We start from the raw sequence: 13,768 nt of genomic DNA, 5'->3' as shown, positions 1-13,768 counted from the left end.
TTGGTCCGCCCTGGGGACGACGTCACAGGGCGGACCAATGGGAAGTCAGAGGGAAAGGAACCCAGTACCAGCCACCGGAGGTGAGTAAAGAATTCCCCCCCTCTCCAAGTTCCATGACCCCCACCTCCCTCCCTCCCTCCCTCCTTCCACTCCCATCTGTCCAAGTTCCACGCCCCCCCTCAGATTCCCACCGCCCAGCGCCTCCCTCCCTCTCTCTCTGTGGCCTCCAAGTGCAAGCAGGACTTGTGCGGCTGCCCCTGCCCTTCGTAAGTGCCAGCTGTTCTTTAAAATGTTTTACCTCCTGCTCCGCCGGCAACAGTGAAGTCCAGCACGCATGGACGCCGCTTCAGACTGGCTTCGCTTTCGCTTCTGTTTCAGCTGTGCCTCTGGTCCCGCCCTCATTTCCTGTTTGCGGAAGGGCGGGACCATAGGGCATGGGACCGGAGAGGGGGGAAGGGGGTCCTGGGACGAGAGAGGGGGGAGGGGGTCTTGGGGCGGGTCCTGGAAGGGGAGGGGCGGGTCCTGGAAGTCTAACGGCAGGTGGGGGCCTGTAACTCCAACGGGAGGTGGGGTCCTGCAACTGTAAGGGGAGGGGGGTCCTGAAACTCGAAGGGGAGGGGCGCCTGGAACGCGGAAGGGAGGGAGGGAGGGAGGTAGGGGGCATGGAACTCCAAGGGGAAGAGGGCTCGAACTCTGAGGACAGAGAGGGACGGACAAACGAACGAGGGTGTGGAACTCCAAAGACGGGTGCAGGGAACTCCCATGGGAGGGTGAGGGGTGGTGGGGGGGGGGGGAGCCCTTGCTAGCGCCCGTTTCATTTTACACAGAAACGGGCCTCTTTTACTAGTCTTAAATATTAAACAGATTGCTCTGTAATTCATCTTGGTTTTAATCATGTCACTGATCATATGATTCTGTTTTGTTGTAGGATATAATATAGATGGAAGAATGGTAGCGTTATAATTGAACTAAAAGGCAGTCATTTGGACATGGAGACTGTTCTAGAAGGGGAACCTGAGAACACTTTGGTGAGGAGTTATTTTTAAGTTCCTTTTATTAAGGAGATTAAATATTTTGCTTGGTTTCAAAATGTTCTGTACTTTTTTGTACTGTCATATGCCAGGGTATAAATTATATTGCAGTGATAGGGTGGATCATCAAATTGGTGGAAGGGTAGCATTATACATTAAGGAGGGCCTTGAATCGAATAGATTAAAAATTCTGCAGGACACAAAACACATCTCGGAATCCCTATGGATAGAAATTCTATGTGTAGAGGGGAAAAGGATAGTGATAGGAGTATACTTCTGTCCACCTGGCCAGGATGAACAGGCAGATGCAGAAACGTTATCAGAAACTAGGGAGGTTAACAAATTGGGAAATAATACTAATAAGACTGTGGACTAAGACGCTAGCCTCTTTGTGATTTTGCTAAAAATGCATGCTGCTTGCATCTAGATTAGGATTTTCTTCACTTGCTAGCTGCGTTGTTTACATGACCCCTGAAGAAGGCTTTACAGCTGATAATTGGCCCGTGTTTTGTCACATGTACCAGCACATCCCATTTTTAACATTTGAGAATAAACCTTCAAGCTCTGTTGGTCATCTTGTGACTTGTTTTCTTTGGACCTCCAGCTTTCTTTGGTCATCTAGTTTTCCCTGGTTTTGACAAAACACCTCATGAACAACTCCTGAGGAAATTAGAAAGTCATGGAAAATAGATTTGCAATATGTCAGGTGCGACATTACCTCACTTCTTTACCGACAGATCCCTTGAGAACTCGGATGGGGGAAAGGATACGAGAATTTTTTCACTCCTTTGGTGAGGGAGGAATCACAATATCCTCGCTTTATAAAACAATATCAGGATGGCTGCCCCCCAGGGACTATAGACAGCTAAGGAGTGCTTGGGAAAAGGAATTGGGAGTTGCAGTGACCTCCTGGGACATCACTAAATCAATAGCACGAATACCCCTGTTAGTATCGGAGGCTCGTTTGAGAGAATGTGCCTATCGCTGCATCCATAGGGGATATGTAACTACAGCTCAATTAGCACATATGGGAGGAAATCGAAGCCCGGACTGTCTTAAATGTGGAAGACATCCTGGCACAATGCTGCACATGTTTTGGAGCTGCCCAATTTTAAAAAGGTTCTGGGCTCGAGTTCGAGGATTTTGGGAGGAGCGGTTAGGGCAGCGGATTTTGGGGACAGTTGAGCAACTGATTTTAGACATCCCGGGGTCCTTTAGAGGGCAGAATCGTTTTGAAACATTGATGCTCCGTAAGATGAGCCTCTTGGCCAGGAAATGTATTTTACAATACTGGACGGTCAAAGATCCTCCGGCTTACTGGCACTGGAGAAATCAGCTACATCAGCTGGTATCGTGGGAGGCGGGGGAATCTAGGCTCTCGCAGAAAAAGAGAGTTACATTTCTGGCTATTTGGGGCCCTTATTTGCAAAGTCTAAGCCCTAGAGGCCGTAGTTTGCTTTTAAATACAAGGTGAACTCTACGGGCTGAACTGAATGGTTATCCAGGTCTGGGGTAAAATGGGGGGGGAAGGGAGGGAATGGGAGAGGGCGGGGGGAGGACTGGTATGATTGATGGGATAATAATGTTGGCAAAAAATTTATAAATGCTGTATGCTAGTTAGCAATTGTTGTATATATAGACTGAAACAGAGCTGGCATGACAATGTTGGTGCTGATACAATGTCAATAAAAAACGTTTGAAATTATGCAGAGGGGAAGGAGGAAGGGTTAGGGGGGGATGGGAGAAACTGTTAAAAAGTTTTGATGATGGACTTTATCATTGTATTTCTATTTTGAAAGTTTGACGGTGGCATTTGTGTTTATGCCAGATATTGGATGTAGTTATTTTGTTTCATCAATAAAAATGTTTAAATATAGAAAGTCATGGAATAGAACGTAATGTCCTATTGTGGATAAAGAACTAGTTAAAAGATAGAAAACAGAATACGATTAAATGGTTAGTATTCTCAATTTCCCCAGGAGTCTGTACTGGGACCACTGCTTTTTAACATATTTATAAACTTGAGATGGGAATAAGTAGTAAGGTAACTAAATTTGCTGATGACGCAGTATTCAAAATTGTTAAATTTGCAAGAGGATTGTGAAAAATTGCAAGAGAACCTTACTACTACTACGCATTTCTATAGCGCTGCCAGGGTTACGCAGCGCTGTACAAGTTTAACATGGGGAAGGACAGTCCCTGCTCAAAAGAGCTTACAATCTAAAGGTTACAAACTATGTAGTCAGTGTAGGTAACATGAATGGGGAGGGTGATTAGGCGCCAAAAGCAAGGGAGAAGAGATGGGCTTTGAGTAAGGACTTGAAAATGGGGAGGGAGGGCGCATGGCGTATGGGCTCTGGAAGTCTGTTCCAGGCATAAGGTGATGCGAGGTAGAAGGGGCGAGATAAAGCTGGGTGTCATCAGCATAGAGATGGTACTGGAAACCATGTGATGAGATCAGCGAGCCCAGGGAAGAGGAGTAACCTAGCGGTTAATGCAGCGGACTTTGGTCGTGGGGAACTGGGATCGATTCCCGCTGCAGCTCCTTGTGACTCTGGATAAAGTTACTTAACCCTCCGTTGCCCCAGGTAAATCGCTTTGGATGTGGTTGCAAAGAGAACCTTAGGAGACTGGACAACAAAATGGCAACTGATGCTTAATGTGAGCAAGTGCAAAGTGATTCATATGGGAAAGAGGAACCCAAGCTATAACTACGTGATGCAAGTTTTAACATTAACATTAGGAGTCGCTGCCCAGGGAAAAGATGTAGGTGTCATCTTTGGTATGTTGAAACCCTCTGCTTAGTATGCAGCAATGACTAACAAAGCAAATAGAATGTTAGGAATTATTAGGAAAGGAATGGAAAACAAAAATGAGAATGTTATAATGCCTTTGTATCGCTCCATGGTGTGACTGCGCCATGAATACTGTGTGCAGTTTCGTCCCATCTTAGACCTAGCCCTGAACAAAACGTTCAGAATGATTTCCATAGGCACCCTTCTTCCCATGATTCAGGAGAAAGATTGACTATGCTCTGTGGATTTAAAGGTTACCTATACTCACATTTCGATACTTTCCAGTCGCACAAAGTATCTTGGATTCTGAATAGGGAAATATCACTACCAGTATCGCGTTCTTCTTTTCGGCCTCTCGCCAGCTCCCAGAGTATGCACCAAGTGTTCTGTGGTAATTGCAGTGTATTTACATAAACTGGGAGTGTATGTGTTTGCCTGTCTGGACAATTGGCTGGTCAAAAACACATCCCAGGACAGAGTGACAGTCAAATGCGTCTAACTATTCAGGTGATGGAATTACTAGGGTTCATCATAAACAGCCCGAAGTCCCACCTTCTCTCGGTCCAGCGATTGGAGTACATAGGGGGGCCCTTCTAGATACATTGCAGACTCGAGCTTTTCTCCCATAAGCAAGAGCAGAAACCTTAACAAAACTGGCCACACAGGTCAGAAGCAGCAAGTAGTTACAGCTCGGCAAATGTTGAGATTGATGAGCCACATGGCCTCAACAGTACATGTCATTCCCATTGTATGACTCTATTTGAGAGCAGCCCAGTGGACCTTAGCTTCCTAGTGGTCCAAGGCAGCTGGGAATCTTACAGATGTAATCCAGAGTTGATTCATGCCCTTCTCTGGTGCACAATTCAGTCAAATTTGACTGTGGGACTACCATTCCAAATTCCACTTTCTCATGCACAATTCAGTCAAATTTGACTGTGGGACTACCATTCCAAATTCCACTTTCTCAGAAGATACTAACAATGGATGTATCCAATCTGGGTTGGAGAGCTCATATAGACGGCCTTCACATGCAAAGGACTTAGTCTGCTTAGGAAACAGATCTCCCTATCAACCTCCTTGAGCTGAGGGCCATTTGAAACGCTCTAAAGGCTTTCAGAGATCAGCTACAGAACAAAATTATTCTCTTTCAAATGGACAACCAGGTTGCAATGCTCTATGTGAGCAAGCAGGGTGGGTATGGGATCCTACCCCTTGTGTCAGGAAGCAGTGGGGATGTGGAAGTGGGCCCTCCTTCATGGAATGGACCTCTGAGCCATTTACCTACCAGGAAAGGACAACTGCCTGGCTGGCAGAAAGACTGAGCAAGGTTTTGCAACCGCATGAGTGGTCTCTCAGTATGGGCGTAACCTGCAAGATCTTTTGACAGTGAGGAACCCCCTCCTTGGATCTTTTTGCTACTACTACTACTTATCATTTCTATAGTGCTACTAGACATACGCAGCGCTGTACACTTGAACATGAAGAGACAGTCCCTGCTCACCAGGGCTTACAATCTAATTAGGACAGACAAGAGATAAGGGAATATTAAAGTGAGGATGATAAAATAAGGGTTCTGAACAAGTGAATAAGTGTTAAGAGTTAAAAGCAGCATCAAAAAGGTGGGCTTTTAGCTTAGATTTGAAGACTGCCAAAGATGGAGCTTGACGTACCGGCTCAGCAAGTCTATTCCAGGCATATGGTGCAGCAAGATAAAAGGAACGGAGTCCGGAGTTAGCAGTGAAGGAGAAGGGTGCAGATAAGAGAGATTTACCCAGTGAACGGAGTTCCCGGGGAGGAATGTAGGGAGAGATGAGAGTGGAGAGGTACTGAGGAGCTGCAGAATGAATGCACTTATAGGTCAATAAGAGGAGTTTGAACTGTATGCGGAAACGGATAGGAAGCCAGTGAAGTGACTTGAGGAGAGGGCTAATATGAGTATAACAACACTGGCGGAATATTAGTCGTGCAGCAGAATTTTGAAGAGATTGAAGAGGAGAGAGATGGCTAAGTGGGAGACCTGTGAGAAGCAAGTTGCAATAGTCTAAGCGAGAGGTGATAAGAGTGTGGATAAGGGTTCTGGTAGTGTGCTCAGAAAGGAAAGGGCGAATTTTGGTGATGATATAGAGAAAGAAACGACAGGTTTTAGCAGTCTGCTGAATATGTGCAGAGAACGAGAGGGAGGAGTCGAAGATGACCCCAAGGTTATGAGCTGATGAGACAGGAAGGATGAGAATGTTATCCACAGAAATAGAGAATGGGGGAGGAGGAGAGGCTTGTTTAGGGGGAAAGATGATAAGCTCAGTCTTGGTCCTGTTTAGTTTCAGATGGCGCTGAGACATCCAGGCAGCAATGCCAGACAGGCAGGCTGATACTTTGGCCTGGATTTCGGCTGAGATTTCTGGTGTGGATAGGTAGATCTGGGAGTCATCAGCGAAAAGATGATACTGAAAACCATGGGATGAGATCAGAGTACCAAGGGAAGAAGTATAGATGGAGAAGAGAAGAGGTCCCAGGACAGATCCCCGAGGTACACCAACTGACAGTGGGATAGAAGTAGAGGAGGAACCAGTAGAGTATACACTAAAGGTACGCAGGGAGAGATAAGAAAACCAGGAAAGAACAGAGCCCTGAAATCCAAGCGAGGACAGCGTATCAAGGAGTAGGCTGTGATCAACAGTGTCAAAAGCAGCAGATAGATCAAGAAGGATGAGGATAGAATAGAGACCTTTGGATCTGGCCAGGAACAGATCATTGGAGACTTTATCAAGCGCTGTTTCAGTTGAATGAAGGGGGCAAAAGCCAGATTGAAGTGGATCAAGAATAGCTTGAGATGAAAGAATGTCAAGGCAACGGTGGTGAACAGCACGTTCAAGTATCTTGGATAGGAAAGGGAGGAGGGAGATGGGGCGATAGTTGGAAAGACAGGTAGGGTCCAATGAAGGTTTTTTAAGAAGTGGTGTGACTATGGCATGTTTGAAGGCATCAGGAACAGTCGCAGTGGAAAGTGAAAGATTGAGGATATGACAGATTAAAGGGATGACAGTAGGAGAGATAGTGTTAAGAAGAGGGGTGGGAATAGGATCAGAGGAACAGGTAATTAGTTTTGAGGAGGAAATAAGGTGTAGTTTCCTCTTCAGTGATTTCAGAAAAGGAAGAAAAGGAGGCAGGGGTTAGAGGGTTGAAAGAATGGACTAAGGGAAGGAGAGGTGGAAGTGACCTGGTTGAGAATTCAAGTTTAATCTTGTGAACCTTATCATGAAAGTACTCAGCCAGAGTCTGGGGGGAAAGTGAAGGGGGAGTTTCAGGTGAAGGTACTTTGAGGAGAGAGAGAGTTAAGTGTGGCAAAGAGATGTTGAGGGTTTGAGCCAAGAGAATTTGTCAACTGGATGTAATAGTCCTGTTTGACAAGTAAAAGAGCAGACTGGAATGAGGTCAGCAAGAATTTGAAATGTATGGTCAGCATGGGCACGGGATTTCAGCCAAAGGCGTTCGGCAGAGCGGGCACAGGAACGTAGGTAGCGGATTCTAGAGGTCAGCCGAGGCTGGGGTTTGTTACGTTTTACAGAATGGGGATTGGGAGGAGCGAGATTATCCAGAGCAGAGGAGAGAATAGTATTATAGGAAGAGACAGCTTCATTGACAGACTTTGATAACATAGTGGTAGAGAAGAGATTTGAAACACTGGAGGACAGAGTAGAAGGGTCAATAGCCTGAAGATTCCTAAATGTATTGGTTAAGATTGGACGAGACTGGGGGGGGAGGGTGTTTTGCCCCTCAACAAAGTCCATAAGTTCTGTTCCAGGCTCAGATCTCAAGGCAGACTAGTATCAGATGCCTTTCACCTACATTGGGGGGAGAGTCTTCTGTATACATATCCTCCAGTCCCTCTCATAGAGAAGACTTTGCTGAAACTCAAGCAAGACCGGAGAACTATGATCCCAATAGCTCCTTACTGGCTGAGGCAGATCTGGTTTTCTATTCTTAAGTTGTCCTCCAAAGTTCCATGGAGAACAAGGGATTCCTTCATCCCAACCTCCGATACCTGGCCTTCACGGCTTGGATGTTGAGAACATAGAATTCGAATCCTTAGATTTGCCAGAGGGTGTGTTTTGTATCTTGCTGGTTTCCAGGAAAGATTCCACTAAGAGGTTTTACTCATTTAAGTGGAGAAGGTTTGCAGTCTTGCCTTAGATCCCCTCACTTGGCTTACACAAAAACTGCTTGAATGTTTCCTGCACCTAAGTCTGGTTTGAAAACGAACTCTGTAAGGGTTCATCTTGGTGCAGTTAGTGCTTAGTTGTTTGCTTCATGCAAGGTTTGTTATTGACAAAGCCCCCTATCAAACCTGGAAAGTTGTGTTTCTGGTGGCGGTCACTTCAGCTTGCAGGGTCAGAGAGCTTCAGGCCCTAGTAGCTGACACTCCTTACACTAAATTTCAACATAATAGAGTGGTAGGTTTGCCTAACTCTCCTTAAATATAAATTTTCTCTCCTGAAGCTGGAAGAGCTGTTAGAACATACTGGAAAAGGAAAGGTTTTGAAATCACTGGGACAAGGTAGAATTTTTTTTTCCTTAGATTGTCTTCTCTAGCCATAGACTTTGGGCTTCTGTGGTTATTACTTTATTTTTTTTTCCCAAACATGAAAATGTAGCTGTTCATTTATGACTTTCCCACATGCAATGCAGTTAGAACAAATAAACATTTGTGACCATCTGTGGGAAAAGGTGTCTAAAACCTTATTTTTTTGTTTCTGGTGACTTTTGTGAACTCGGTTAGATGAAACAATTTATAATACAACTAGGAAAAAGGCCCGTTTCTGAAACCAAGGAAACGGGCGCTAGGCAGGCAATCCCCCACCCTCCCTCGGTGTTTCACAGTCTGCTCTCCCTCCGTTTTCAACCCCCCCCCCCCCGCCCCCCGCATTGTGGCCCGTGGACCCCCCTTCCGCGAACCTCCTGTCGACCCCCCCTTCCCACCGAAAACTGCCCCCCCGCCGCCGTTGTCGACTACCTGTTTTGACGGGGGACCCAAACCCCCGATAGCCGAAGTGCTGTTCTGCCTTTCGCGTTGGCTCCTCAATGCTCTTCTCAATCTCTTCAAGTTTCTGTGCGTGCGTCCCCTTTTCCCTGAGAAAGTCGCATTTCTTTTACAATTGTACTTTTATCAGTGTATAAATCTTTCAGATGAGTGATTTGAAATGGAATCAAATTAATCAGTCTAGCTGCTTTGTTTCAGCTCATGAAGTAGAGTGGTTCTACAGGACATTAGCTGTTCTTACTGCTTTGGTATAGATTAGTTGAAACAATTTTATTAACTCTTCTGTGTGCAGATGATCAAAAGGCCTTCGCTTTTGCAAACAGCACTCTATGATCAGAGATAAAAGCATGCAATTTTAAGCAAGCTATTATCTTTGATCATAGGGTAAAAGTGCAGGAGGATTGTGCCTGAGCACACAATCCTCCCGCATTTGTTTGACTGGTCCGCGCTGTCAAAAGCCTGGACCTGTCCAACACAGGGGCTAGAAGTCTGTGGGAGCCACTAGGCTACCAGGGCTTTTTTTTTGAGGGGTGCGAGGGGGGGATTAGGGGGGCTGCAGATCCACCAGATCTCCAGCCCTCTGTGAACTTGTTTTGAGGGGGTTGGGGAGAATGGAGGTGTATCCTGGGGTGCGCTCAGGGGTGGTAGCAAACATGGGCACTAGTATGGCACTAATAGCTTCTAGCACCCGCGTTTGCTTCTGATCATCGGCCCACTAGTTAGGAAGTGGAACTATCTAACAACTTGGTTTTCTTAAGATAGTACATTGTTCGGAATATCTACTTCGTCTTTTATCAACGAATAACTATGGTGATTGAAAACAAATCTTGGTGACAAAACTAATAGCAACCCCATTAACACCAATGCCAACCTGTCTGTAATGTTTTTTATACCAGGGAAAAATTCACAAACCTTTTACATATAAAGCAATAAAAAAAAACAGACCTCTACATATTTTTCCAACTGGTTGTTTTCTTGTTAACTAAAACATGATGCAAATGGAAGAACCAAACACTGCTGCATTTTCCACCTAGAAAATGTTATAAAAGACACATTTACGTAGTTCAATAAAATGGTAGTTGTCTGTAATGCCAGTGTTTGTACAGACTAAAGCAGTGCATTCCGAGCTTATATTCAGTATAACCCTATTTTCAATCTTAAAATTCACATAACTACCAGATGATGACGAAGCTTAAATAGCAGATCTCCCCTTTCCTCCTTCCCCCTCTTGTCTACTTCCTCTCCACTCTCCCTCCACTTATCAAAAGCATGAAAGCAACAGCAGTTAGCACAGGGCCCTGTGTAAGTGTGCAATCACACATCCCAGTACTCTTGGGGTTCCAATCTAACAGGACACCACTGAAGAGAAAGGAAGAGGACATGAATGTTCGGTGACATATTGCCTCCATGCTGGCTGATGATACTGGCCATGGGTCATAGTGGAGGCCCAAGGGGAGGGGAAGCAACCCTGTTTCTGTGATACTGTTTAAGCTCCCTACCTATAGTTTGGGAACTACTGGACTGAAAGCTACGCACTCTCAGTGCTGGAAGGGAACTAAGCTGCTTCTGTTGCAGGGAGCAGGGTAACATGGCTTCCAAAGCATAAGCTAAAAACTAAAGCAGGACTCCTAAATCTCAGCCCAATGACAACTGGTGGTGAAATCTACGAATATCTGTTGGATCCCTCTTCGAGCCTACATTTTGTAGGAGTGTATGCTGCTTTTCATGTGTGACTCCTAAATCCTGGAATTCCTTTTGGAGCTGAAGGGGATCCAGGATTGTCATAGGTCTAGGTGCAAATTGATAGCATGACCATTTAGGGTATACATATTTAAAAAATAAGTCTTTTAGCCATTGGATGACTCAAATTCTACCAAAAGGTATGAGACGCATGATCAATCGAAATTGGTATTTCCAACGTGTAAAGGTATAAAATATAAGGGAATTTTATTTAATTTTTTTCTGCATTTATATCCCACATTTTCCCACCTCTTTGCAGGCTCAATGTGGCTTACAAATACCGTAGTGGCGATCGCCATTTCCGGAATAAGAAATGCAGAAGAATGTTCCAATCAGAGTATATAGAGTACACAGTAAATTAGAATAAAATCGGTAATCAATACATTCCTTAGCGTCCCTCCGGACCGGCCCAGAATGTGACTGATGGGTTGTGCACGCCTTCCAGCAGGTGGAGACTGAGAAAAAAACTGTGACTCTAGGGAGCCAATAAGAGCCCTTGCCCGTCAGAGAAAGATCCAGTAATCTCAGTCTCCAGCAGGTGGAAGGTGGTGAGTCCTTCAGTCTCATTCTTTTCTTTTCTCTAGTGTCATTTTTTTCTGGTAAAAGGTTCAGTTTCTCCTGTGCATTTGCTTAAAAAAAAAAAAAAAACCTGCTTATTTGGGGCTGAGGTCCGTGGGGGTCTCTTTTGCCCCGGGGGTGTCACACTCGGATGGTCGAGTCCCTCCCCCCCTATTCCTCCCTATTATCTAAGCATAATATTGATATTGAGATGCTTTCAGTAGCAGTCTGTTGTCTGGAACAGGCTGACTCCTGTGAATTTCCTCCAGCTCCTCAGTAGAGAGAACTGTAGAGGCAGGGAGAGGCAGCTGCTCTTTCAAAAAAAAAAAAAAAAAAAGCGAATCCGGGCTTTGGGCTCCGTGATTGTCAGCACTACTGTGGTTGAGTCTATTTGAGCAAGCAGGGCAGCTCCGTTGTTGTTTTCTGCCGAGTAGCGCTTTTACTTTCGTTTTCGGGGGCTGTTGTTTGTTTTGGCGATCAGCTGTTCGCGATGTCTGAGCGCTTGCGGCGCTGCTCCGTCTGTCAGCGTCGGGGCCTCGGTTCAAGCGGAGTATGTAAGTTTTGTACGGCAGATGAGATTTTTGAGGAGCAGGGTGTAGGACCAGCTAAATCGCCGGCTTCAGTGCTACAGGCGTCGGGGGGGGGCCGATTCGGGTTCCCGTGTTGCGGTCGCGTCTCCCGCTCCCTCGTTGCCGATTTTGGCGGGAACGCCCGCCATTTTGGATCTTGCTGGGCCTGATGCCCCTAGGGCCTCTCTGCCTTCTGTTCAACAGTCTTCAGCCTCATTGTTGCCTCAGGGAGCTGCTGGATTTCCTCCGCAGTTTGTCCTTCAAATGTATCAGGCATTTTTATTACATCAATCAGCTCCTGCTGTACCTCCAGCACAGGATTCCCTGGAAGGCTCTGCTGTGCCTTTAAAGAGAGTCAGGCAGTCCCTGCAGGCAGAGCAGGAGGACTCCTTTGATCCTGATCCAGAGCTCCCGGTTTTAGCAGAGGAGTCAGGCTTTCCTGAGGAGATTTTTTCAGAGGATTTTTCTCAGACGGTAGATGAGGGTGATCCCCTTTCCTTAGGGGAGGATCCTTCAGTGGTCAGAATATTTCATAAGGATGACCTTCAGGAGCTTATTTCTCAAGTTTCCTCTACGCTTCGTTTTGATGACCAGGATAGTACTGTGGTTGAGACTAGGAAGGTAGATATGCTGATAAAAGGAATTCGCAGGGCCGGCAAGTCTTTTCCCATGCATCAAGACATAAGGGATATTGTCCAGGCTCAGTGGGAGCGTCCGGATTCTGGTTTTCGGTTGGCTAGAGCCATGGGCAGGCTTTACCCTGTTCCTGAGGCGGATAAAGAGCTTTTAGGTTCTCCGGTAGTGGATGCTGTGGTTTCTGCGGTGACTAAGCGGAACACAGTGCCGGTAGATGGTGGCACGGCACTGCGGGACCCCCAGGATCGCAGGATTGAATCCCTGTTAAAGAATGTTTTTGATGTTTCAGCTCTGGCAGTGCAGGCCGCCATCTGTGGTTCCTTGGTTGCACGAGCAAGTTTCCGGTGGTCCGAGCGGGTTTTGGACCGTCCTTCGGATGATTTTTCGGCCATTGACCACGATGTGGCTAAGCTGGAGATGGCTTCTGCGTTTTTGGCAGATGCTATGTATGATTTGCTTCGGGCCTCTTCAAAGTCTATGGCTTTTTCAGTTGTGGCTCGCCGTACTCTCTGGCTTCGTGGTTGGTCTGCGGATGCGGCTTCTAAGTCCAAACTAAGCAAATTTCCTTTTAAGGGCTCCTTTTTGTTTGGAGAGGAGCTAGACAAACTGGTGAATAGCTTAGGTGAGGCTAAAGTTCCGAGGTTACCGGAGGATCGGCCTAGAGGTTCTGGTCGTGGTTCTTTTTCCGCTCGTGGCAGAGGGCGTGATTTTCGTCGGTTCCGTTCAACCAGAGGTTTTCAAGGCCCTCGGTCTAGATTTGCCCAAAGAACTCAGTCCTTTCGGGGAGGTCGTCGAGGAGGTCGGGGGACAGGGGGTTCCTTTTCCACCTCTTCCAATTCGCAGCAATGAAGGTGTGCGGGCCCAGCCTCTGGTCCCAGTGGGCGCTCGGTTGGCGCAATTTCAAGAGAGGTGGGCCCAAATTACCTCAGATCAGTGGGTTCTAGAAGTTATTCGAGACGGGTACGCATTAGAGTTTGCTCGTCCCTTGTCAGATGCTTTCCTGCAATCGCCTTGTCGGTCTCGCATCAAGGCCGGAGCTGTTCGTCTTACTCTGCGCAAGCTTCTGGATCTTCGAGCGATTTGTCCGGTGCCGTCGGCGGAGAGAGGTCAGGGCCGTTACTCCATCTATTTTCTGGTGCCCAAGAAGGACGAGACTTTCCGTCCCATTTTAGATCTCAAGGGGGTCAATCGGGCTCTCAAGGTGCCCTCTTTCCGGATGGAAACTCTTCGGTCTGTCATTGTTGCGGTGCGGGCAGGAGAGTTCCTGACTTCGCTAGATCTTACAGAAGCCTATTTTCACATTCCAATTCGTCCGGCACATCAGAGGTTTCTTCGTTTCGCGATTCTAGGCCACCATTTTCAGTTTCGGGCTCTTCCTTTCGGCCTAGCTACGGCTCCCCG

The 13,768-nt window shown here is 46.5% G+C and overlaps 1 protein-coding gene across 4 annotated transcripts in view; it reads left to right on the top strand.

The window, feature by feature from the left end:
* The window catches only part of OSBPL8 (oxysterol binding protein like 8), a 164,812-nt gene that overhangs the window by 23,942 nt on the left and 127,102 nt on the right, over positions 1-13,768 (top strand). For 2 of the 4 annotated variants that reach the window (XM_030214139.1, XM_030214140.1), the window contains exon 2: positions 929-1,028. The exons of 1 other annotated variant lie outside the window; for it this stretch is intronic. In XM_030214139.1, coding sequence (XP_030069999.1) covers positions 990-1,028 — 39 coding nt within the window. In that variant the 5' untranslated portion in view covers positions 929-989. Of the gene's footprint in view, positions 1-928; positions 1,029-13,768 lie in introns of those variants that run through there. One more of the 4 variants, XM_030214142.1, reaches the window with a different exon arrangement.

The sequence above is a fragment of the Microcaecilia unicolor genome, chromosome 9 (assembly GCF_901765095.1).
Source record: "Microcaecilia unicolor chromosome 9, aMicUni1.1, whole genome shotgun sequence".
Lineage (NCBI taxonomy): Eukaryota > Metazoa > Chordata > Amphibia > Gymnophiona > Siphonopidae > Microcaecilia > Microcaecilia unicolor.
The sequence above is the reverse complement of the archived record's forward strand: the minus strand, read 5'-3'. Positions and strand labels throughout refer to the sequence as shown.